Genomic DNA, 22,942 nt, shown 5'->3' on the forward strand with positions numbered 1-22,942 from the left:
GATTCAGACAAATTATGCTACCCTCTGTCTATTGGCTGCTTAGCTTATTCAAGCTGGTCTCAATACAACACTGCCCCTTTAACTCCCGAGTGGCTCGGTGCTAGAGGCGTCACTACAGACCCTGGGTCAATCCCGGGCTGTATCACAACCGGCCGTGATCGGTAGTCCCATAGGGCGGCGCACAATTGGCCCAGCGTCATCCGGGTTAGGGGAGGGTTTGGCCGGGGTAGGCCATCATTGTAAATAAGAATTTGTTCTTAACTGACTTGCCTAGTTAAATACAAATGATTTGCAAATAGGGATACTGCAGCTCTGATTGGTTATGGTGCACCGGTCTGTGTAGAGTATCTCTTGCATAGTTCGTTTTGTTTCGGGAATGTTGCGTTGAAAGTGGCTAATGTTGCGTTGATTTGATCACATTTCGCACAATAGAGGGAAACGTTGATAGTGTTAACTAAAGGGAACACCAGAAAGTTGAGTGAAGTTCACTCTTGTGCTTCTCGGTGCAGGCTGATATTTCTTCTGCACTGCAGTCCCAGGGGATCTTAGAGGGAACATTGCTCGCAGGATAACTGGACACTGCGTTAATAATAGTGAGATGATTCAGTGATAGACAAGACATAGTGTTTCCTGGTGCCTTTCGCAGATTATTTTTAAGCGGTATTTTTATGCTGTCAATGTGCTATGTTATATTTGTTTCTTCAGGAGGAGGAGACGACTTATCGCGAAGAGTCGGAACCTAACAGCCGGCCGCCCACTGAGCCCCAGTCTCCCCCTGCACACACTCCACGGCCAAAACACCACCGCAATCGCGAGCACTTTGCCACAATACGCACAGCCTCCCTGGTAAGAGCCCTAGAAATACAATGATACTGTAGATAACATGATTTTAAAATGGACCCTTAAAGGCCAAGTGCAGTCAAAAACATGATTTTTCCTATGAAGATGGAATAATACTGTATAATTGTAATAATTATTATAATGCCCTTTTAGTGTAAGAGCTGTTTGAAAAGACTGCTTGAAATTTCTGCCTGTTTTGGTGGGATGGAATTTTGGCATGCCTGGTGACATCACCAGGTGGTAAATTGATTAATAGACCAATAAGAAAGAGTTCCAAACCTCTCTGCCAATAACAGCTAGTTTTTATTTTCCCAGACAGTCCTAGCAAAATTATTGCTTGAGAAATTGATCTTTACTAAGAAACTGTTTATTTTTCTTTTTGAGTATTTTAATTGAAAACAATCACGGTAAGGTACTTAATTGTTACCCAGAAATAATTTGATATTGAGATAAAGGCCCAAATCAGCTGTTTTTTAAGTGTCTGCTCCTGTAGGAGATAATAAGCTGAACCTAGAGTTCTATGATAAGCCAATGTTTCCCCCAGGTGACCCGTCAGATGAAGGAGCACGAGCAGGACAGTGAGCTGAGAGAGCAGATGTCAGGCTATAAGAGGATGAGGAGGCAGCACCAGAAGCACCTGATGGCCCTGGAGAACAAGCTGAAGGCTGAGATGGACGAACACCGGCTCCGTCTGGACAAAGAGCTGGAGAACCAGAGGAACAGCTTTGCCCAGGAGATGGAGAAACTCATTAAGAAGCACCAGGCCGCCATGGAGAAAGATGTACGGTCGTTTTCTCACTTACGCCATACTTACTTCATAATTCATACTCTTTCTAGATTATACTACTGTTCCCTAGGTCTCTGTTGAATATTCTTGTTTGAAATGTTCAAGTGTTTAATTTTTGTGTCTCTGCAGGCGAAGACCTTTTCCAATGATGAGAAGAAATTCCAGCAGCACATCCAGAGCCAGCAAAAGAAAGAGCTCAACAGCTTCCTAGAGTCCCAGAAACGAGAGTACAAACTCCGCAAGGAGCAGCTCAAAGAGGTAGAGAATCACACGCGGTCATACAGCTGAACACACATTATACAAAGGCTTCAATCATTGATATATCATTTCAAGAAAAAATGCACCATTATGCACCATTGCTTGCCTAGATACTCCTCTCAGTATGTCAGACAGACTCAATGAATGACAAACCTCTACAGAAAATGTGCAAATATGGACAGCAAGCTCCCATGTCGACTTGCTTAAAGATGCAATCCGCAGTTGAAACGATAACAAAGCATACTCCCACTGAGGATGAGGGATGTGGCTGGAAAAATTGTAACCACACTTAAGTTCATAGACAGAGTTATGGATGCAAGGACTTTATTTTATTTTTTATTTATTTCTTCTTGATTTAACCAGGTAGGCAAATTGAGAACAAGTTCTCATTTACAATTGCGACCTGGCCAAGATAAAGCAAAGCAGTTCGACACATACAACAACACAGAGTTACACATGGAGTAAAACAAACATAAAGTCAATAATACAGTAGAAACAAGTCTATATACGATGTGAGCAAATGAGGTGAGATAAAGGAGGTAAAGGCAAAAAAAGGCCATGGTGGCGAAGTAAATACAATATAGCAAGTAAAACTGGAATGGTAGATTTGCAGTGGAAGAATGTGCAAAGTAGAAATACAAATAATGGGGTGCAAAATAAATACAGTAGGGAAAGAGGTAGTTGTTTGGGCTAAATTATAGATGCAGTAATGAGCTGCTCTGACAGCTGGTGCTTAAAGCTAGTGAGGGAGATAAGTGATTCCAGTTTCAGATATTTTTGTAGTTCATTCCAGTCATTGGCATCAGAGACCTGGAAGTAGAGGCGGCCAAAGAAAGAATTGGTTTTGGGGGTGACCAGAGTGATATACCTGCTGGAGTGCATGCTTCAGGTGGGTGATTCTATGGTGACCAGCGAGCTGAGATAAGGGGGGCTTTACCTAGCAGGGTTTTGTAGATGACATGGAGCCAGTGGGTTTGGTCGACGAGTATGAAGCGAGGGCCAGCCAACGAGAGCGTACAGGTCGCAATGGTGGGTAGTATATGGGGCTTTGGTGACAAAACGGGTGGCACTGTGATAGACTGCATCCAATTTGTTGAGTAGGGTATTGGAGGCTATTTTGTAAATGACATCGCCGAAGTTGAGGATTGGTAGGATGGTCAGTTTTACAAGGGTATGTTTGGCAGTGAAGGATGCTTTGTTGCGAAATAGGAAGCCAATTCTAGATTTAACTTTGTATTGGAGATGTTTGATGTGGGTCTGGAAGGAGAGTTTACAGTCTAACCAGACACCTAGGTATTTGTAGTTGTCCACGTATTCTAAGTCAGAGCCGTCCAGAGTAGTGATGTTGGACAGGCGGGCAGGTGCAGGCAGCGATCGGTTGAAGAGCATACATTTAGTTTTACTTGTATTTAAGAGCAATTGGAGGCCACGGAAGGAGAGTTGTATGGTATTGAAGCTGGAGGGTTGTTAACACAGTGTCCAAAGAAGGGCCAGACGTATACAGAATGGTGTCGTCTGCGTAGAGGTGGATCAGAGACTCACCAGCAGCAAGAGCAACATCATTGATGTATACAGAGAAGAGAGTCGGTCCAAGAATTGAACCCTGTGGCACCCCCATAGAGACTACCAGAGGTCCGGACAACAGACCCTCCAATTTGACACACTGAACTCTATCTGAGAAGTAGTTGGTGAACCAGGCGAGGCAATCATTTGAGAAACCATGGCTGTCGAGTCTGCCGATGAGGATGTGGTGATTGACAGAGTCGAAAGCCTTGGCCAGATCAATGAATATGGCTGCACAGTAATGTTTCTTATCGATGTCGGTTAAGATATCGTTTAGGACCTTGAGCGTGGCTGAGGTGCACCCATGACCAGCTCTGAAACCAGATTGCGTAACAAAGAGGGTATGGTGAGATTCGAAATGGTCTATAATCTGTTTGTTGACTTGGCTTTCGAAGACCTTAGAAAGGCAGGGTAGGATAGATTTAGGTCTGTAACAGTTTGGATCAAGATTGCCACCCCCTTTGAAGAGGGGGATGACCGCAATTGCTTTCCAATCTTTGGGAATCTCAGACGACGCGAAAGAGGTTGAACAGGCTAGTAATAGGGATGGCAACAACGAAATGGGGAAGGGTGGGGCGAGTTGCTGTGGGGGGTGCAGTGCTGTTGACCGGGGTAGGGGTAGCCGTAGAAAAATAGATGATATCTAAATGATAGTTTTAACCATGTTTTGAGGCTATACAGTGTTGTTTACATTTACGTTGTTTGCAAACATTGGAAAAACAAGCTTCTATTTTGGCTACTGATGGGGTACGACAGTTGAACGAAACTAATGTCCGCCCTTGTTCTTCCCCCAGGAGTTGAATGAGAACCAGTCGACCCCTAAGAAGGAGAAGCAGGAGTGGCTCTCCAAGCAGAAGGAGAACTTCCAGCACTTCCAGGCTGAGGAGGAGGCCAACCTGCTGAGGAGACAGAGACAATACCTAGAGCTGGAGTGTCGACGCTTCAAGAGGAGGATCCTCATCGCTCGCCACAACGTGGAGCAGGACCTAGTGAGAGAGGTTAGCTGTAATCACTCAGCTCTCCTCATTCATACAGTCCCTTGTTTCTCTCACTCTCCTCAAGAGGGTCCCCTTGCCTGCTCTCGGTCTTCGTTTTGTAACCATGGCTCAGCTGTGTGTTCTGCTCATTTTCCTACTTCTATACATAGTTCAAACATTCCTTTCGAATACTGCCCTTTGTCTTATAGAATGCAGTTTTCTCCTAACCTGTATGGTTGTTCCTCCCTGCCTGTCCGTCTGTGTGTAGGAGCTGAATAAGCGTCAGACGCAGAAGGACCTGGAGCATGCCATGCTGCTGCGGCACCATGAGTCCATGCAGGAGCTGGAGTTCCGCCAGGTCAACACCATCCAGAAGATGAGGGCTGAGCTGATCCGCCTGCAGCACCAGACAGAACTCACCAACCAGCAGGAATACAACAAGAGGAGGGAGAGAGAGCTCCGACGCAAACACGTCATGGAGGTCCGACAGCAGCCCAAGAGCCTCAAGGTGAGCACACATTGTATACTAACAGACAAATTGTTGTTTTCTTTTACTGTTAGCGAGCCGTTATGTAGGAACCTGACCCCTCACTGTTCTGTTTGTCCTCCCTCCTCTGTCCCAGTCCAAAGAGCTCCAGACATGAAACCTCACTGTTCTGTTTGTCCTCCCTTCTCTGTCCCAGTCCAAGGAGTTCCAGACCTGACCCCTCTCTGTTCTGTTTGTCCTCTCTTCCTCCCTCCCTCTGTCCCAGTCCAAAGAGCTCCAGATTAAGAAACAGTTCCAAGACACATGTAAGATCCAGACCAGACAGTACAAGGCCTTGAGAAACCACCTACTGGAGAGCACACCAAAGTCTGACCACAAGGCTGTCCTGAAGCGTCTAAAGGAGGAGCAGACCCGCAAGCTGGCCATCCTGGCTGAGCAGTACGACCACTCTATCAACGAGATGCTCTCCACACAGGCTGTGAGTCACACAGAGACCTTGAAAACACTGCAGGGAGGGAGGCAGGAGAGGGATACGTTTCTAAAAAGCTGACTACTGATGATGGGCCTTTTGGCAATGAGGTCCTTTATCTACTTCCCCAGAGTCATCTGAACTCATGGATAACATTTTTATGTCTCTGCTTGTAGTTTGAAGGAAGTTGCTAACTAGCACGCTAGTAGATACCATAGACTTCCAGTCATTGTGCTAATTCTCGTTAGCGAAACTACCTCTATCTTCCTTCATACTGGACACAGAGGCATAAAAATGGTATCCACAAGTTCATCTGACTCTGGGGAAGTAGATACGGGCCTCATTGCCAAAATCCCAAAGTATCACTTTAACATTGTGCTGACCCCCTGTCTGTCACCCCTCGTCTCCAGCTGCGTCTGGATGAGGCTCAGGAGGCTCAGTGCCAGGTGCTGAGGATGCAGCTGCAGCAGGAGCTGGAGCTACTCAACGCCTACCAGAGCAAGATCAAGATGCAGACGGATGCCCAGCACGACCGTGAGCGGAAGGACCTTGAGCAGAGAGTGTCGCTCCGGAGGGCCCTACTGGAGCAGAAGGTCTGATCTTCCATACTGGGAACATTTTTTTTTACATGGGGTGCGTCACAAATGGCACTCTATTCCCTGTATAGTGCACTGTGGTCAAAAGTAGTGCATTTTAAGTGGATAGGGTGCCATTTGGGATGTAGTAATGGTGTATTAGTGGCAAAAAGCTTCAATTGAAATTGAGGCTTTATTTAATTTCAAGCTCCAGTGTTTGCTCTTATCATTGCTAAACCAGTGTTATTTTTACATGAAAATATTGATACTGAGCAGCTTTGTGTACGTGTGTATCTTCAGATTGAGGAGGAGATGCTGGCCCTTCAGAACGAGCGTTCGGAGAGGATCCGTAGCCTGCTGGAGCGCCAGGCCAGGGAGATCGAAGCGTTCGACTCAGAGAGCATGCGTCTAGGCTTCAACAACATGGTGCTGTCCAACCTCTCCCCAGAGGCCTTTAGCCACAGCTTCCCAGGGGCCCCAGGCAGCTGGGCCCACCCCCAGACACAGCACCATTCTGGGGGCTCTCAAGGGCCACACTGGGGCAGTGGAGGGTTAGGGCACCAAGGCAGCCATCACCAACACCACTATCACTCTGGTCAAGGAGGGTCCCCCATGCAGCAAGCCTGGGGCCAAGGCATGCAGGGGAGCGGGGGTCCTCAGCCGTGGGGCCACCCCTCGGCAGTGCCCCTGGGGGCCAGAGGCAGTGGAGGAGTGCAGAACAGCCCCCAGGCACTGAGCAGAACAGCCTCAGGGGGGCGCAGTGAGCAGGCTATGAGCAGGAGCACCAGCGTCAACTCTCAGATATCCAACGGGTCGCACCTGTCCTACACATAGACTTCCAGAGTCAGAGTAGGATGCTGCCAAGTCCACAGAGCAGAGTGGGACAGTATGGGCTGAGCTCTACTACACCTCCACCTCTCTTTCACACATTTCTCATCCCCTCCTATTCCTCTCCTGTCCTGTGTACAGATGTGAATGCGTGTGGAAATAAATGTTGCTCAGGTCAAAAGGGCTGAAAGAGGCACACCCCCTCTACACATCAGTTTATTAGCACACATACAGATCAGTTCTTCTGTTTCTATAGAAACCATTCAGTGTCAACACTAAATACTTATTATTTCGTGTTCTCTCTCTCTTAGAAATCATTTTCATGTACATATATGTGTTATCCATAGCCACTGCTCTCCTTTTGCACCACTGAGACCACTGTCAAAAAGCCTTTTGACATCTGCCAATTGCTTTTAATTTAAAAGTTGCTTAGTGTCTACCAATCACAGCAAACTAAGACAGCCCAGGAAATGCCCCTGCTCCAAATTTGATAATATATTGGCCCATCTATCTATCCAGTTACTTTATTATTATTTATTTGTTTACTCTCCTTATGCTAGCCTGCTTTTATGGTCATTTTAAATCGCAGAGATTGTTTCTTTTTCCAAATCTGAAGAAAGTTTTGCGTTCTGAAATGTTTTAACAGGGAGAGGTTTAATAAACTGCTCAGATACCGTATAGAGCTGCTTGACAATACCTGAAACAAATGAAAGTTGGTTTGACATTCTCTTTTAGGTTTGAGATTGTGAGGAACACTGGGACACAATGTTGTTGGCTTGTATTTTGGCCAGCTTCCATGAAACTCGCTTTTGTTGTTGTAGCCAAGCCTACTTTTAAGCCAGGCAGTTGTTATTAAACATCTCACAAACTTATTTACTATCAACCCCTGTTGCAGGAATGTGGTGAAATTTTGTGAATAGGATTTTCTTAAACGTTTTTACATACAAGAATCTGAGGGTTTTGTAGAATTCGATCAATTATATTTTGGCTGTTATTATTTGTCCTTTTTTTTATTAAGAAAGATAGTTTTTTTGTCATTACAGCTGGTAAGAGCAAGAAGTTTGTTTTTAGCAATGTCATATCATCGAGGTAGGATTTTTGTTGTGAATTTCACAGTTAGACTTGCAGTTTGAAAGATTTAAATGTTTACATTTAATATATTGAAGAAGCAGTAACAGACGGTGAACCTTTTTTATATCGATGAGCATTTTGCCAACATTTAGTGATCTGCATTTTATTTTATGCCTCCCTGTGGGAGTTTAAGCTGCTAATTTATCCATTTGCCAATAAGAACACTAAAGCAGAATATGAATGTTTTTAGATGCTACTCTTTGTATTGTCTGTTTCGAATGCAAAGCTAGGGTTCCAGGCTAACCATAGCTTCAACTATGGCCACATTCAGCTGTTCTGTACTACTGTAGTATGTGGCATTGGCCACTAGTTTGCCGTCTTCAACCGCTCCTTAGGCCATAATAGCCCACCTACAGTAAATCCAAATCTTCACTGTTGTTTAGGGTTTCCAAGTGGGTCGGTGTCTCTCATAGCATTACTACATCAGCCAAAACCAGAGGGACATGGCAGATCCATAATAAACTATAGGCTTAGCTAACAGCTAAAAGTGTATATGTATGTTAATACTCAGTAAGATGGTGCCTTTGTATGCCCTGATACTGATCATTTATTCTCAGTGTAAAACTGGCATATTTTTTTATGTTTTAGTTCAGCTCAGATTGATTAAATAGTTAACCAAGTTTGTATTACATTTCGCATCATTCAATGAAAATGATGTAATTCAGGAAGAGAGGATCCTAACATCTATCCTCATGTACCTCTGAAAATGATGTCCATATCAGGAGTTTTGTGAAGTGATCAATTGAACAGAAGTTCTAAAGGTGATAATATCATGCATACAGGTACTTGAGGACTGGTTCTGGGTGTCTGCTGTGCAGAGGATGACAGATTGTGAGTTCATCTTAGTTGACTGAATGATCGAGGAGGGGATCAGTATAATTAATGATGGGCTTCATGATTGTCCGATACAAGAGCCAAGACTCTGTAATACCTTTAATAAGAACCCTGACATTTATCAGTTGATTTTATTTTAGTGCCTTTTAAATACTGCTGCCTTGTCAAAGCACTTTATACAGTACATACAATGTATACAGTAAAACACATGGTAGTTTGACTTTATTTTAGGCACAGCAACATGAGGGATGACTATTGTGTGTCTGTATTATGTGGTTGAGGTGGGGAAGTTGAAAAGTTTAGCTAATAGTTTACCTTAATGTCAGATACGTAGTGAGGATTTGAATACCTGGGGTTAATTACAAGTGAGTTAGCAGAGTCATACCAGTATGTAGACCTATTTCTATGGCTCTATGGAGGATTCATGTTGGACAAGAACGAACCAGATTATGGTGTATGGTGACAGGGATAGTTAAATTACTTTTATTGTATGCTTGGTTAAAAAACACCTTTTGCACTAAATGTTGCAAGCCAGGTTTAACATGAAGTAAGTGGGCACAGTAGAGCATAGCTTCCATAAGTAGGACAAATTATATATGATTTCAGAATGTGTTTGAAAGGGAAAGATTTAATCTCAATGTAATGGCTGTTTTTGACCATGATAGCAGGCTTGGCAAGGAGTACATGTTGTGGGAGCTGGTTAATGTAATGCAGTCAGTGTTTAAAATGATAATGGTCCACAACTTGAGCAACACTAAAAACTCTGCAATCAGGAAACAAGAGACCATCTCATCACCCTAAAAGTAACAATGGCAGGTAAATGAAGCGCATATACTTGTTAGTTACTGGTGTTCTACATGTAAATATAACACTCGCACTAAATGATCATTCTACACTTATGTTGGTGAGTGGTTAAAAAGTGGTTAAAGCTGGAATCCTTAATGGTAAAACTGCCACGCCCATTTGGGATGTTACAACAACCGAAGTTACTGCAAACAACAAACACTTTTTTCTTTCCTATCGGACATCAATGCGCGCGCTATTTTCTTTTACCACACTGCTCAACGCACCTCTCAGTTTCGTCCACAAATGAATAACCAAGGTGCTGGGGCGGACAGTGGCACTGTTTCCCCTAATGCAGATTCCATCTTTTAAAGGTGGCAAAGCACTTCTGTAGTTATTTCCTTGGACACCCACAGTGGGTTCTATCTGTGAGCTTGTTCTCTCACCCATGAAACTGCTTCTTTCATGGGTGAGTTTATGCCATTGTGGTTCCCCTCTTTATTTTCTCACCCTCCATTCCCTCAATCACCAAGTCTGCATTTACTATGAGGGTAACTATCTCTGTATGGAAATCTAAAACACTTTAAAAACATATATATTGAGAAGGCCACAAGGCTTTAAAAGACCTAATGTTGCAGATATCTTAGGAAATTAAAGTCGGGGTGAAATGTTCATATTGTGTATATCAACAATTTAAGAGATTAAACGTTTTAACTAAACTTTCTTTGTGACGAAGAACATTGAAAAAAAATCTATAAGACTAACATTATTTAACTTGACAGACACTAACCAAATATTAAACAACGTTGACATTGGTATGAGGGTCTGTAAAAGTAACTGATGAAAAGTGAGCTTGGTTGTGTGTACACTGACTCTTACTGCTTCCTGTGCATGCATAGCCTACACTGTCATTTTCCTTTACTGTCACACACTTTGTTAGTCATTGCACCCTTCATGACACCTGTCATTGCAGTAAGTCTGTACTTCCTGTGTTTCCTTCTACTCCACCCTCTCTACATTCACATCCACCAGATTAGTACCTATTCTGATGTTTGTTCTTGTTGAATGTGATGCTACAATTGTGCGGCAAAAACTTGTTTGATTTTACGGGCACAAAGAGATGCAGGAGAAGTTTGTTTTAAATGGTTGCAGACTCTAATCCCCCAATACAGTTCTCCAATATCTGCCTCAGAATCATATCCAACTGTCCTTTCCAAAAAGCAGGCATGGGTTTCAATATGTTACAGTACATAGGGCTGTGAGTGTGTCCCAATACTCTCCAAAACCTTCCACCTCATGTTTCCTTTCATTTGTAACCACAGAGAGTTGAAACGCCTCACTAGGTTAATTTACCACTATAATGCTTATACCGCCCAAGTCTTCTATGATCAGTGGTCAGGGGAAAAAAGGTATTTCTGATTATTGGGACCTAGCCCATGTTCAGGTCAACAGCTTCTTAGGTCAATGGTTAATTCACATGTCAGGCCAATGAAAGGTCCTTGCTATCCATGGTCCTTGGGATGTCCCTACCCCATTGGAGTTGACATTTTCAAATACTTAGGGTTCAGGGTAGGGATGTCCCAAGGATCCCGGATAGCACTAACCGCCAATGAAACCTCATCTCATACGAGATCGATTGCCAACCCATCACACCTTTTTGTTCATGTTTTTTAAATATTTTTCTTTGTGAGGGAGACTACTTAGATATTTTTTATTCATATTTGTTTTAATGATGTACAAGGCTTCTCCACCAACCTGGATAATGTTTTAATTATAATTTAGCATTGATGGTGTCAGCTAAAGAAAAATGGAGGTCCTCCCTCTGGTCAAACACTGTGCCATCCCAGAGCTGCCAAGCCCAGACACCACTGCATTGTTTCATCTCCAGAGTTCCCTTTGGCTTGGCCTGATGGCATGACATTTTAAAAATAGCATGATGTGAGCTATTTGGTTCTGGTTAGATGGTCAATGTAGAGGCTTGAAAAGATTGAGTGGTGATAGGCTACTTATGAAAACAGAGGATCCATTTCTATGAGGATGTCAGTATTCTTCCTTGGCACAGCATTACCACTACAACTTATATATAACCTGTATTAAAATGTATAAATTGTGAAACCTGTTATTGAATGTCTGAAAGATTATGAAGATTATACATTTTCACCAAAACAATATACAAAAAAGTTAATTGAAATGTGTAAAAAGATTCATGAAACAGAAGAATAAAACTAGGATCAAATCTACTATTTTGTTTGTATTATAATGACTATTGTGCTGGCAGAGGGATATTGAACAGAAATCAGCTGTAATAAAGTAATTTTAGTATATAATTTGTGTCCTGTCTTTTCAATTTGGAGCATAAGAAATTTGAACATTGTGTTAGAAAATGTTCACTTGTACAGAATCATTGAGCCTGGTTGCCATTCTTTGTTCAGTTATTACATTCCTCTACCTGTACTGTCATTTGCCAAATTTGGAAAATGTATGGCACAATTTCAGTGCCAACAGACATTGCATTTTAATTCCATAATTTTTGAATTTATATTTTATATATACATACACTATATATACAAAGGAATGTGGACACCTTCAAATGAGTGGATTTGGTTATTTCAGCCACACCCGTTGCTGACAGGTGTATAAAATTGACCACACCGTCATGCAATCTCCATAGACAAACATTGGCAGTAGAATGGCCTTATTGAATAACGCCGTAACTTTAAACGTAGCACCATCATAGGATGCCACCTTTCCAACAAATCAGTTTGTAGGCAAGCAATAAACATTTCAGAACTACTCGTCGAATAAGACATGGGAGAGATTACGAATTTTGGCAAAGAGATTTATTTATAGACTAATACACTTGAAACAAATAGCCAAACCGAAAACTGCAGACATTACTAGTGCCTCCCCGCGATCAAACCGTCATAAAAAAAATACATGAAACGCTGCCTAAAACGTGAGGGGGGAGCTTTTCGGCACAACACCGGAAATAACTCACTGGTAACGCAGTAACTTTGCTGGTGCATGCAGGCAGGCAAAGCTGCCCATGAACATTGAAAACATGCATGTTATCTGGCTAAATAGCGATACTATGTTATATTTGATCAAGTAAAATCATATTAACTTCCCAAATAAGTTATTAAGCAAGCTAGCTAAGTGTTCTAGCTTGCCAACAATACAAAAAACCCAGTCAGCTGGTGCTAATTGTTATCTAGCTGTATGTAGCATTGCGTATAACTAACGTTAGCTAGCTAGACCAACCAAGTTTAGCTAAACATCTTGCCTACATGAATGTTATTGATATTCACGGACTTGGATACCATTAAATCTGCTCCCATCACGATTAAAGGTAAGATACTTTATTTCCAATATTTTTTGTTAGCTGGCGATGATGCATGTCACCAAGATTGAGTTAGCTAGCAGCTAGCTACCCTCTCACTGAACACAGCTGATCAACGTTCCTCCCTACTTTGCTAGGACATCTGCTAGTTTGCAAAGGCCAACATACTGCTTGTTTGGTTTGGGCTTGAGTTCATGTGCTAGTGTTGATAATCCCTGAAATGTCCTTGCTTTCAACCAAAAAACAAACCGTGTTTGCAATCCAGATCTAAAATTGGCATTGCTTAATATTGTTATCTTTCTTCAGGACTAGCAGTTCTCATGTTGCTGCCACCAGTACCTTCACTATTTGTCTGCATAGGACTGTAGTGTATGTATGTTCCCCTATGGTTTAACTCTCCTCTCTGCTCTGTCTCAATGTAGAAGCCCCATGATGGTGTGTGAGCTGCTTGTCTCCTCACTATGGTTCCTTTTTGTAATATTTTGGGTGGAGACCATAAGCGTGTGGCTATTCCTATGTATTTTCTACCAGGACCAGGCATTTTATCACTGGGGAGATGGGTATGAGTATCTAATCATATTTTACACACAGGCCACTTGCTGATTTTCAATCGTCTTACAAGTATCCAGATGAAGTATCAAACAGACCTTCCTTTCTCATTGTGTTACTACAGGGTATTTGCAGATGACCCTGGCCAAATGCTGTACATGTTGAGCAGGTGAGTCCTAATTTTGATTTCTATCTGTTCTTAGATGTGATCAGATTAAATGCAGTACTATAACTTGTATCTGAAATGGGAAACTATACTGTTGTTAATAGTTATTACCATGTAGCATGTCACAAGTATGTGTTTACAGATACTGACAAGTGAATAGGCATGATCCGGTCATGTTTTTGACACTTTCATGAATAAAGTCTCCATTGTCCTCTTTCCACAGAGTGGATCCCTCTGGACAGATGCAGACCTGAGATAGGGAAAGAATATGAGGAACAGCACATCATGGATTGTTGGATGGATCTCTCCAGATATAAAATGATGGGAGCTGTATGTTTGAGCCACTCCTATAAAATAATGAGAACAAGTAGTTGTTTTCTACCTCCCTGCTACTGGTTCCCTCTTAGATTTAGCGCATGGTCTTTGTCAACATGAACAAACTGCATTGAATGCAGTTGGATTGTTGTTGGATATGGGTAGAGACACCCAGCTTGGCAGGAAGAACCAGGGAGGGGGTCCTGCAGTAACTGGAATTGATGCATAGTAAGGCTGCTAAGTGTTCCCCACCAAAGCATGAACCATCATACACATGTTCTATTTCTATTGTCTGTGTTAATATATGATATAGGTCAAAAAATGTGAAAAACACTTGGCAGATGCTTTGAAAAAAGTTTTTTAACTGCGATTTAGTCCATAGTCAATGTCATTTTTGTGGATTTTGGCAGACTTGCACATTATCATGGTTGTACACGTTTGTTTGTTTTTCACAAATCTGTCTATATACATAATCCGCTTCAGTCTGGGCACTTACATGACTGTCACTGGATTGTTTTGTTATGTAGAACACTAACATTATTGACATGACACAAATATTTAATGAAAAGCTTTACTCTTGGAAATGTTACAACATTATGAAAATATATTTTGCACTCATCAGTATTTTGCATGTTTTGATATTTGCGCTCAAACTAAAATGTTGAATAGCTTTTTTGATGAAGATCAAAGATCTGGGTTTCCTTGTTTTTTGATGCTGGTGTAAAGCTCACATCTCAATAATAATGTCATGAATGCCTTAATAGCAAATTAGGAAAATTATTAGAATCCATAGATTAATTCCACATTTCGATTTGTACCTGTTCATAACATGTCAATTGTCTTAATTGAACGATTGTCCTTCTGTAATGTCAGGCATAGCCTAAAACAAGTATTGTCTTTAATGTCGACTTCTTGTTTAGGAAAGTGACATGTCAGGTATTAAACTGGGCAGTGACATCTATGGTACGTTTGTTTTTATTTATTTGCATCCGAAGACAGAATAAATTCTAGCATTTTCCAAGCTTGTTGTTGCACTTCTATTTCAAACAGTTTTATGCTACAGATTGGTTGTCAGTATGTAATTTCTCCTTTTTATATTCCAATATAGTAGAGGGCGATGATATACTTTATTTTTGTAGCTTGCTTTCCAACGTAGCATCGTTTAAATTGATACTGACTGGTTTAAGGTACAACTACCTACCACAAATCCACATACGACATATAGCAAGTACATGACGGTAGATCTGCTACGCAATTACATTCAGGCCGCTCCGAAGCTACCCATGAAAATATTAGGGGTCCTACTAGTAGTAAGATGCCGCCAGCCAAGACAGAAAAGCAAAAAGAGCGCAAGCTCTGACTACTTTGGAGTAAATAGCTAGGTAGTCAACGGATGTTCTTATTCTTTCATGTAAAGTGTTTTAGTAAGGAGTTACTTGATCGGTTGTCTGAATTTACGTGAAGCTGTGTTTCCAGTCGTGATCATTATTTTAAGAGAATGGCTCCAACTATACAGACACAAGCCCAGCGAGACTCAGACGGTCACAGGTAAATCTTTTCTCCGATGTATTTGCTTTGCCGCAACCTAGCTAATGACGGCATGGCTAGTTAGCGATCATCATAATTTACATATGTTCTGACTGCCATCATAAGTTAATATTGAAATGGGGGCTGTGTTCCTTCCTATTTATTCAGTCTCAGCTGAGTGTGTAGCTAACAACACTTGTTTTTTTCTATCAACATGTCTAGGAGTTCATCACACAGAACTGTTCCAGAGAGGTATGCTTGCAGTTTGATGTTTCAACAAAAGAGATTCAGTTACAATTCAAGAAGTGTTTTTTTTAATGCAAATGGGGTTGGAGATCTCTATTTTTATTAACCTTTATTTAACTAGGCAAGTCAGTTAAGAACAAATTCTTATTTACAATGACTGCCTACTGGGGAACATTGGGTTAACTGCCTTGTTCAGGGGCAGAAGACAGATTTTTACCTTGTCAGCTTGGGGATTCGATCCAGCAACCTTTCGGTTACTGCTCTAACCTCTAGGCTGCCTGCCTGCCACCTGTCCCGTCATTGACAGATATAAACCCACATGACCATTAGGTGGTTATGAGGATATGTAGCATCAGTGGTTGATAGAACATGATGATGACTTCTTCTTCTCTGTACATTTAAAAAAATGTGTGCTTCCATGTTTGTCCCAACCATTCTCCCAGGTCCGGCGTGGTCTGTCGGGTAAAGTACTGCAATAGCCTGCCTGACATCCCATTTGATCCCAAATTCATCACATATCCATTTGACCAGCACAGGTAAACACCCTTGTTCCTACCAAGTTCCTTCTGCTATAAAGGTCAGTCCAGATGTTGCTATGTCTATTAAATGTATTGTTGTTGGAGCCACAGTGTGCAGCTTTTCTTTTCTAAGCCTTCTCCCATAAATACCGATCTGCCACGGACTCTGATGTGACTGGATGTTGCTCTGTCTGGTCTTGACAGGTTTGTGCAGTACAAGGCTACATCATTAGAGAAGCAACACAAACATGAACTGCTGACTGAGCCTGACCTTGGTGTCACCATCGACCTCATTAACCCAGACACCTACCGTGTCGACCCCAGCAGTACGTTTCTGAATGACATACACACTGTTATACCACACAGTCAGTATATTTTTGTGGTGGTTACTTGAAGCTTGTGTAGTACTGAATTAGAATCGTCCCATCCTTATTTTTCTAGTTCTTCTTGATCCAGCTGATGAGAAATTATTGGAGGAAGACATCACAGCTCCATCCAGCTCGAAAAGGTTTGGATACAGACTGTACTAGTCAATACAGTATCTGTGTGACAAAATTCAACTAAAATGTTAAGAATGACTTGGAATTTGTGTTATGAGCTCTTTGTTTGTTTTCCTGTAGATCTCAGCAGCATGCCAAGGTGGTCCCGTGGATGAGGAAAACTGAGTACATCTCTACAGAGTTCAACAGATATGGTGTCTCCAATGAGAAAGTGGAAGTCAAGTAAGTGTGACCTAACAGGCTAGCTAACCACCACATTCAGCATACACACTTCCCATCTTGTAGTGTTTTCTGTTTGTCCCACCCCTTCTATGACCTATGTGTTCTGTCCTTAGGATCGGTGTGTCTGTCAAACAGCAGTTCACAGAGGAGGAGATATACAAGGATAGGGACAGCCAGATTGCTGCTATTGAAAAGACCTTTGAGGATGCACAAAAACCGGTGAGAGTGCCCTGTGTTTGGCTCTGCACAATTTACTGTGCGATATTCAGTCCAAATAGGTCTTTCAGTAACAACTTCAAAGTCAATGTCCAGCTACACAGAGATGACACAGTTCATTGTATGCTCCTTATGATATGATTAATTCCATCACAAACAAAGTTAATGTCGGATCTTATTTGTACCTAAATTGTCACAGCAAAATAATCGTGCAGCAACAGGATTTTAATGTTTAGTCCATAATGTTGCTTGATTGGTGGTTAGGCTATTAGCTGGTCAAAACGAGGCTACATGAAAAGTGGTACACTGTTAATGTAGCTCTATAATATAACAGGGAAATTCTCAGCAAAAAAAGTGATCAAATTAAGATCCTAGTATCTGTACATCACACGCTGTGTTCCTCCTCTTCCCCCAGATTGCCCAGCACTACAGTAAACCCAGAGTCACTCCTGTGGAGGTGATGCCTGTGTTCCCTGACTTCAAGGTGAGCATCCATAGCACTCATCAGGACATACAGTATCATTGTACTGGTCTTGGCTACCTATCTGGATTATGCCCATTGTCTTTGTTCCTGGGGAGTCATTGGTTCCTGTGTCTGTTTCAAGCTGGATGTGTTTAACTGTTGTTGTCTTGCCCTAGTGTGTTGTGGTAAAGAGTAAGCATTTGTATGTTCTGTTCTCTGCTCCCCAGATGTGGATCAACCCGTGTGCTCAGGTAATCTTCGACTCTGATCCTGCGCCTAAAGACATGTCAGCACCCCAGGGTGTGGAGATGATGTCACAGGCCATGATTAGGTGAGGAGAAAACATTGCCACATTGTGTGTCTGTGATTTTCTGTGACCGTTCTGCACTATGACAATTTACATAATGTTCTGAATTGTTTATTGTTGTGACCTGCAGAGGTATGATGGATGAGGAAGGAAACCAGTTTGTGGCCTACTTCCTGCCCAATGAGGAAACGATTCGCAAGCGCAAGAGAGACGTGGATGAGGAGCTGGACTACATGCCTGATGATCTGTGAGTCATGCAACAAGCATTTACACACTTGAGTAGACGGGACACCAACAATTCTACTGAGATGTTAACTAAATATTATTGGGATAGTATAGTTTTCACGTTGTCATTGTCTACTTCCTCACACCTACTTGGTTCACGTTGTCCAAGTACAGAACCTTTATGGTGTTGGAATCTCTGAAACACACTTACTGTAACATTGAACTAGATGTGATGAGGATGGTTTCTTTGTGTGTTCTAGGTATGACTATAAAATAGCCAGGGAGTACAATTGGAACGTGAAGAACAAAGCCAGCAAGGGCTATGAGGAGAACTACTTCTTTATCTTCAGAGACGGAGATGGAGTCTACTACAATGAGCTGGAGACCAGGTAACCACTGGCTGGAGTGGGGGGTCTCAAAGTGGGGGGGTCTTTTGGGTTTACTGTAACAGGAGGTGACATGGGTTTCTCTTGGAAGAGAGAATCGCATTCTGGTAGATTTGTATTTTCTAGGGTGGGTTTAGTTAGTTTGTTTTGGCCTGTGAAGGTTGTTGTTCTGACTGTGTTGTTCTGACTGTTGTCCTGGATTGCAGAGTGAGGCTGAGTAAGAGGAGAGCTAAGGCTGGAGCCCAGTCTACTACAAACGCTGTGCTGGTGTGTAAGCACAGAGACATGAACGACAAGGAGCTGGAAGCACAGGTGAAACTGCTAGTCAGGCCCTCCTTTGGGGGTGGGGTGGGGGGTTACTTCTGTTTTCTACACTGAGCATTACTTTAAATCTGTAGAAACTACTGTGTTTACTTAATACGTGGACCTCAACGCTGATAGAGATGAACAGGTAGTGCTGGACATCAGCAGAAAAGTGTAAATTTGCAAACATCTAGATAATCAGAGTAATAACAACATCTGTCTTTGTCCATTAGGATGCGCGTAAGGCTCAGCTGGAGAACCATGAACCAGAGGATGAAGAAGAGGACATGGACTTGGGTAAACTGCAGGACTCTGGTCAGTCTCTGTCCTCCCCAATGTTTACTACTGTGTCTGAAGAGTCTCTGTTTACGACTGCTTCTTAGATCCATATTAACTAATTGTATCTGTTTGTCTCCAATCCCAGGTGATGAGAAGGAGAAAGGCAGCGAGAGTGAGGCAGACAACTCTGACAGTGACTCTGACAGGGAGGATGAGGATGGAAAGCGGAGTGGAGCTGAGAATGATGACGAGGAGGGAGCGAAACGGAGGAGGAAGGCCAGTGGTAGCGGCAGTGAGAGTGGCGAGGAGGAGGTCAAGCTGGCGGATGAGGTGGAGATCTTCGGTAGCGATGACGACAGTGATAACGATGACAACGAGCCCAAGAATGGAGCAGCCCGGAGCAGTGGGGAGGAGGGCAGTGGGAGCGAGGAGGAGAAGAGGAGCCATAGGGAGAGGAGTAGGAGTGGCAGCGTGTCTCCGGTCCACAGTAGCGGTAGTGACCACTCAGAGGGTGGCCGTGCCCAGAGCGGGAGTGGCAGTGAGCAGGCCTCAGATTCCAGCGATGGCAGTGACAGTGAATAAGAGGCCTTCTTACTGTGACAACGCTGGCACTCCATGCCTTACCCCCGAGCTCCAGCCAGCCCAGTCTCACGAGTCCCACCCGCAGAACAGCCCTGTCTTTACAGAGGCCATCATCTCATTCCTGTTGAGAGTTGGTCTGCTACTTTTTTTTAGGAGAGACACAATCTCTAAGGGACTACTACAAGGCTTTTGGGTACCTGTAAATGCGAGTTACTCAAATGTCAGACTTTTGCTCATAGATATAGTTGGAGCCACTATCTTAGTAGTTTTGTGTACAGGACATGCTTCATTGAATACAATTATTTCCTACCAACAACATATTTAGTTTGTTCTTTTAAGCCTGGGTTTTTTTTTTTTTTTTTGTCTCACTCACTGAGGCACTTAGTGGTGTGAAGCAGATAAAAAAAAAAAATACATAATTCTGTAGACTTTTCTTGTGCATAAATCTATTAAATGTTTTTTTTTTGTCCTTAGCGTTTGAGGATTCAATACATTATAAATGTAATTGGAGCAGCCAATAAAATGTGGGCTAGTTTTGTAAGGAAAAGTTGTTTTTTAAAATGTTTTTGAGTTAACTTTCAAAAGAACATTTATTTTTCTGCCCATTTCTTGTTTCCCCCTCAAACGATTACAATGAACCTGTTTAAGTTCAGTTGTGACAGAAACTTCTTAACATTTAGACATTGTAAATAAATGGTAGTAGCTGACTTTACAACATTTATGCCTGTATGCTTCTTCTACTGCTAACAGTTACCCTCTCCAAAGTCCCCTGTTTTTAGATGAACATGTATTCCTTGAAACATTTTCCTTCTGATGTAGTAATACTGTAGCCTGGTCCTAGATCTGTTTGGCCTATCAGCAACTTCTCACTCATTGGCATGACAATTCCACGAGGAGTTGTTAAGAGAGCAGAAACTGGCAACCAGGCTAGTAGTAATGGTTTGAGTATAGCGAAGGAATAAGAATGCAATAACACAAGTGACAATAAAAGCAATTTATTGCAAACTGGTAATGAAGTTCATGTTGCACTTTTGCCACCATGAACACAGTTCAGCGAAAGAAAGACAGTTTGTTTATCAGCCACTCTTCAGACAAGTCATCTATGTTTCGCGTCTCAAAAACCTATTGAGACAAAAGGGGGATCAGGCTTAACATGCTTATTTTTCTGAACATTTTCTATTATAACTTCTCTATTTTGTGAGTTTAGTGTTGGGCTTATGTTCCGATCATTATTATCAGTCAATACTCGAAACGGACAATAGTCCTGACCTTTGTGAGCTCTGCTGCGGAGACTAGTTGGTTCTTGCTTCCTGCGTACATCATTTGCTGCTCAGGCTTGCACCCTGTTGAGATGAGGAGGGTGCATAAGCCACAGATGTCTGTCCACTGAACCTTTTTGATCATAATATGGTAAACACTGATTGAATCTGATTTCTACTTTCAATTATCAACCCTTACTACCTTTAAAAAGTTATTTTGTTCAAAGGGATGTTGCAGTACAGTAATGCTAATCCTTCATTCAATTGGCTGTTCACTGAATTAGGGTGGTTTACTCACCCACTGGACTTGAGAATATGAAACACAGCGGGTAGGACACCCTGCCATCTGTATGGACGTATTTGTAGCTGTAAACAATGAATGTACACTATATTGTCAAGGAGATCCAATCACTGGTCAATGATGCAACTGTAACACTGGCAGTTCTGGTGAATATGAGGTTAACAGATTTCTGCTGTATCACTCCGACATGTTATAAAAGGATATCTTGGCTGCCGTTCGGGAAGTTCATTCCTCAGGTCATCCAGGGAGATGTCCTAAAATGTGAGAGCATGTTTTGAGTTGTACTGGTATTGATACAGGCGTGGATGGATTTGAGTAATTATTAACTCAGTATGGGATATTCAACATCTCAGATAGACATTGTGACTTGCCTCATACTCTTCCTCCAGGATCACAAGCTGTTTTGCCATGTCAATTTTCACTGAGGGAATAGGATCATTATTCTATATTGAGTCTTTAACATATGTTTTTCTGTTTCTGGGTTTATTATGTTTGTTTTTTAATTAGGTGAAACAGGACAATTGGAACATGCTTTCGATTAAGTCTTACTCACTCAAGATGGCTGCATTGTTGGTCTCTTTTCGAAATCTGAACTTCTTCAGTTTTTCTTTCAGACTCTCATCCACCTCGCACACAACCAAAGAGCTTGACTAGAATGTAAATGTGAAACAAGTTCATCAACCGTGGGAAGTTTTGACACGTTGTAATTGTATATGTTGGTCATATTGCTACTGTCAGGCTACATCATTGAAAGTTCTGTCATATTTCACTCAGTGAGAGAGAGAGAATAGGGACAGGGGAGAAAGAAAGAGGGAGGGAGGGAGGGAACCAGAGAGAGGTTTTAGAGCAACTTGTTTTGATATCTAAAGTGCAAGATTCCATGAACGCATAGCTCATAACAAAATCTTAAAGTGACATATTGAGACCAGGAAGTGCTTTTGTTGCATCATGAAATGACACAGCTTCCTGTGTCAAGATGGTATGGGGTAAGGGAGGGAAGTAGCAAAAATACATTTACGCCAGCCTAAAAACCTTTACAACATAAACTAGGACATCGCCGTCCATGCCAAAATACATTTTCCAGTTAAAGTGCAATATCGTAAAAAATAAACGGTCTCCCATACCATTCTAGAAGAGGTCTTGTTTTGGTTTCTTGTCTGCAAAGATATTGTCTTCTTGTTGAGGTTGTTACTCTTCTGCCAACTGCTTGTGACAGGATGCTGTCTTACTCTCAAGATCCTCCTTTTATGTAGTAGCACATACAGTAGGGGAGGGCAGACATGTACACATATGAGCATCCCCAGTACCCCCTCACCGCACTCTGTCAGATCTAGCCTTCTTGTTAGGGATATCGTTAGTTCTATCTGCAATCCTTTGTCACTGTACCCGGCAGCAAATTGTGCCTTTTTAATAATACAATGTTGTATACAGGGTGGCAGGTAGCCTAGTGGTTAGAGCATTGGGCTTGTAATCAGAAGGTTGCTAGATCCTTAGCTGACAAGGTAAAAGTCTGTCGTTCTACCCCTGAACAAGGCAGTTAACCCACTGTTCCTAGGCCATCCCTGTAAACAAAAATGTGTTCTTAACTGACTTGCCTAGTTAAATACAAAAATAACCAAAATATTTAGTGTTGCAACAAGATAAAATAACAGTGATATTCTCTTTTCAAATGTGTTTAATGGGTGCAGTCAGAAAAAGCTGAGCAT

The 22,942-nt window shown here is 42.1% G+C and overlaps 3 protein-coding genes across 4 annotated transcripts in view; 2 read left to right on the top strand and 1 right to left on the bottom strand.

The window, feature by feature from the left end:
- LOC135552950 (serine/threonine-protein kinase TAO1) overlaps window positions 1-11,859 on the top strand; it is a 30,226-nt gene extending 18,367 nt beyond the window's left edge. Inside the window, exons 13-20 of the mRNA XM_064984910.1 lie at window positions 706-846; window positions 1,385-1,621; window positions 1,757-1,885; window positions 4,243-4,446; window positions 4,694-4,933; window positions 5,178-5,390; window positions 5,792-5,974; window positions 6,257-11,859. Of these exons, the coding sequence (XP_064840982.1) occupies window positions 706-846; window positions 1,385-1,621; window positions 1,757-1,885; window positions 4,243-4,446; window positions 4,694-4,933; window positions 5,178-5,390; window positions 5,792-5,974; window positions 6,257-6,790 (1,881 nt within the window). The 3' untranslated portion in view covers window positions 6,791-11,859. The remainder of the gene's footprint in view (window positions 1-705; window positions 847-1,384; window positions 1,622-1,756; window positions 1,886-4,242; window positions 4,447-4,693; window positions 4,934-5,177; window positions 5,391-5,791; window positions 5,975-6,256) is intronic.
- Window positions 11,860-15,194: 3,335 nt separating this feature from the next.
- LOC135552951 (RNA polymerase II-associated factor 1 homolog) lies at window positions 15,195-20,383 on the top strand. Of its 2 annotated transcripts, none has more exons than XM_064984911.1 (14): window positions 15,195-15,450; window positions 15,646-15,681; window positions 16,119-16,211; window positions 16,398-16,519; window positions 16,635-16,701; window positions 16,814-16,915; window positions 17,029-17,134; window positions 17,547-17,615; window positions 17,822-17,925; window positions 18,032-18,148; window positions 18,387-18,515; window positions 18,719-18,824; window positions 19,049-19,130; window positions 19,240-20,383. In XM_064984911.1, the coding sequence occupies exons 1-14, from the start codon at window positions 15,401-15,403 to the stop codon at window positions 19,674-19,676; spliced, it is 1,620 nt and encodes a 539-aa protein (XP_064840983.1). In that variant the 5' UTR covers window positions 15,195-15,400; the 3' UTR covers window positions 19,677-20,383. The 2 variants fall into 2 exon arrangements, with proteins under 2 accessions (XP_064840983.1, XP_064840984.1); XM_064984912.1 differs by having other exon boundaries at window positions 15,652-15,681.
- A 272-nt stretch (window positions 20,384-20,655) lies between these two features.
- On the bottom strand, window positions 20,656-22,469 carry LOC135552953 (glia maturation factor gamma-like). The gene is made up of 7 exons (XM_064984913.1): window positions 22,361-22,469; window positions 21,790-21,886; window positions 21,608-21,657; window positions 21,439-21,490; window positions 21,234-21,314; window positions 20,946-21,019; window positions 20,656-20,798 (listed from the first exon to the last, which is right to left on the bottom strand). Exons 1-7 carry the CDS (start codon window positions 22,361-22,363, stop codon window positions 20,727-20,729), a joined length of 429 nt encoding a protein of 142 aa, XP_064840985.1. The 5' UTR covers window positions 22,364-22,469; the 3' UTR covers window positions 20,656-20,726.
- Between the last annotated feature and the right edge of the window lie 473 nt (window positions 22,470-22,942).

The sequence above is a fragment of the Oncorhynchus masou genome, chromosome 13 (assembly GCF_036934945.1).
Source record: "Oncorhynchus masou masou isolate Uvic2021 chromosome 13, UVic_Omas_1.1, whole genome shotgun sequence".
In the NCBI taxonomy this organism is placed as follows: Eukaryota; Metazoa; Chordata; class Actinopteri; order Salmoniformes; family Salmonidae; genus Oncorhynchus; species Oncorhynchus masou.

Bases quoted from the DNA above. Each gene is read 5' to 3' on its own strand.
- LOC135552953 (XM_064984913.1), bottom strand. The intron at 21,315-21,438 runs ATCCTTTTATAA...TATAGTGTACAT, and splicing joins TCCCGAACGGCAGCCAAGAT to TCATTGTTTACAGCTACAAA. The intron at 21,020-21,233 runs GTGAGTAAACCA...TCATCTCAACAG, and splicing joins CATATTCTCAAGTCCAGTGG to GGTGCAAGCCTGAGCAGCAA.
- LOC135552951 (XM_064984911.1), top strand. From the start codon at position 15,401: ATGGCTCCAACTATACAGACACAAGCCCAGCGAGACTCAGACGGTCAC. The intron at 15,451-15,645 runs GTAAATCTTTTC...TTCTATCAACAT, and splicing joins CGAGACTCAGACGGTCACAG to GTCTAGGAGTTCATCACACA. The intron at 17,616-17,821 runs GTGAGCATCCAT...TCTGCTCCCCAG, and splicing joins CTGTGTTCCCTGACTTCAAG to ATGTGGATCAACCCGTGTGC.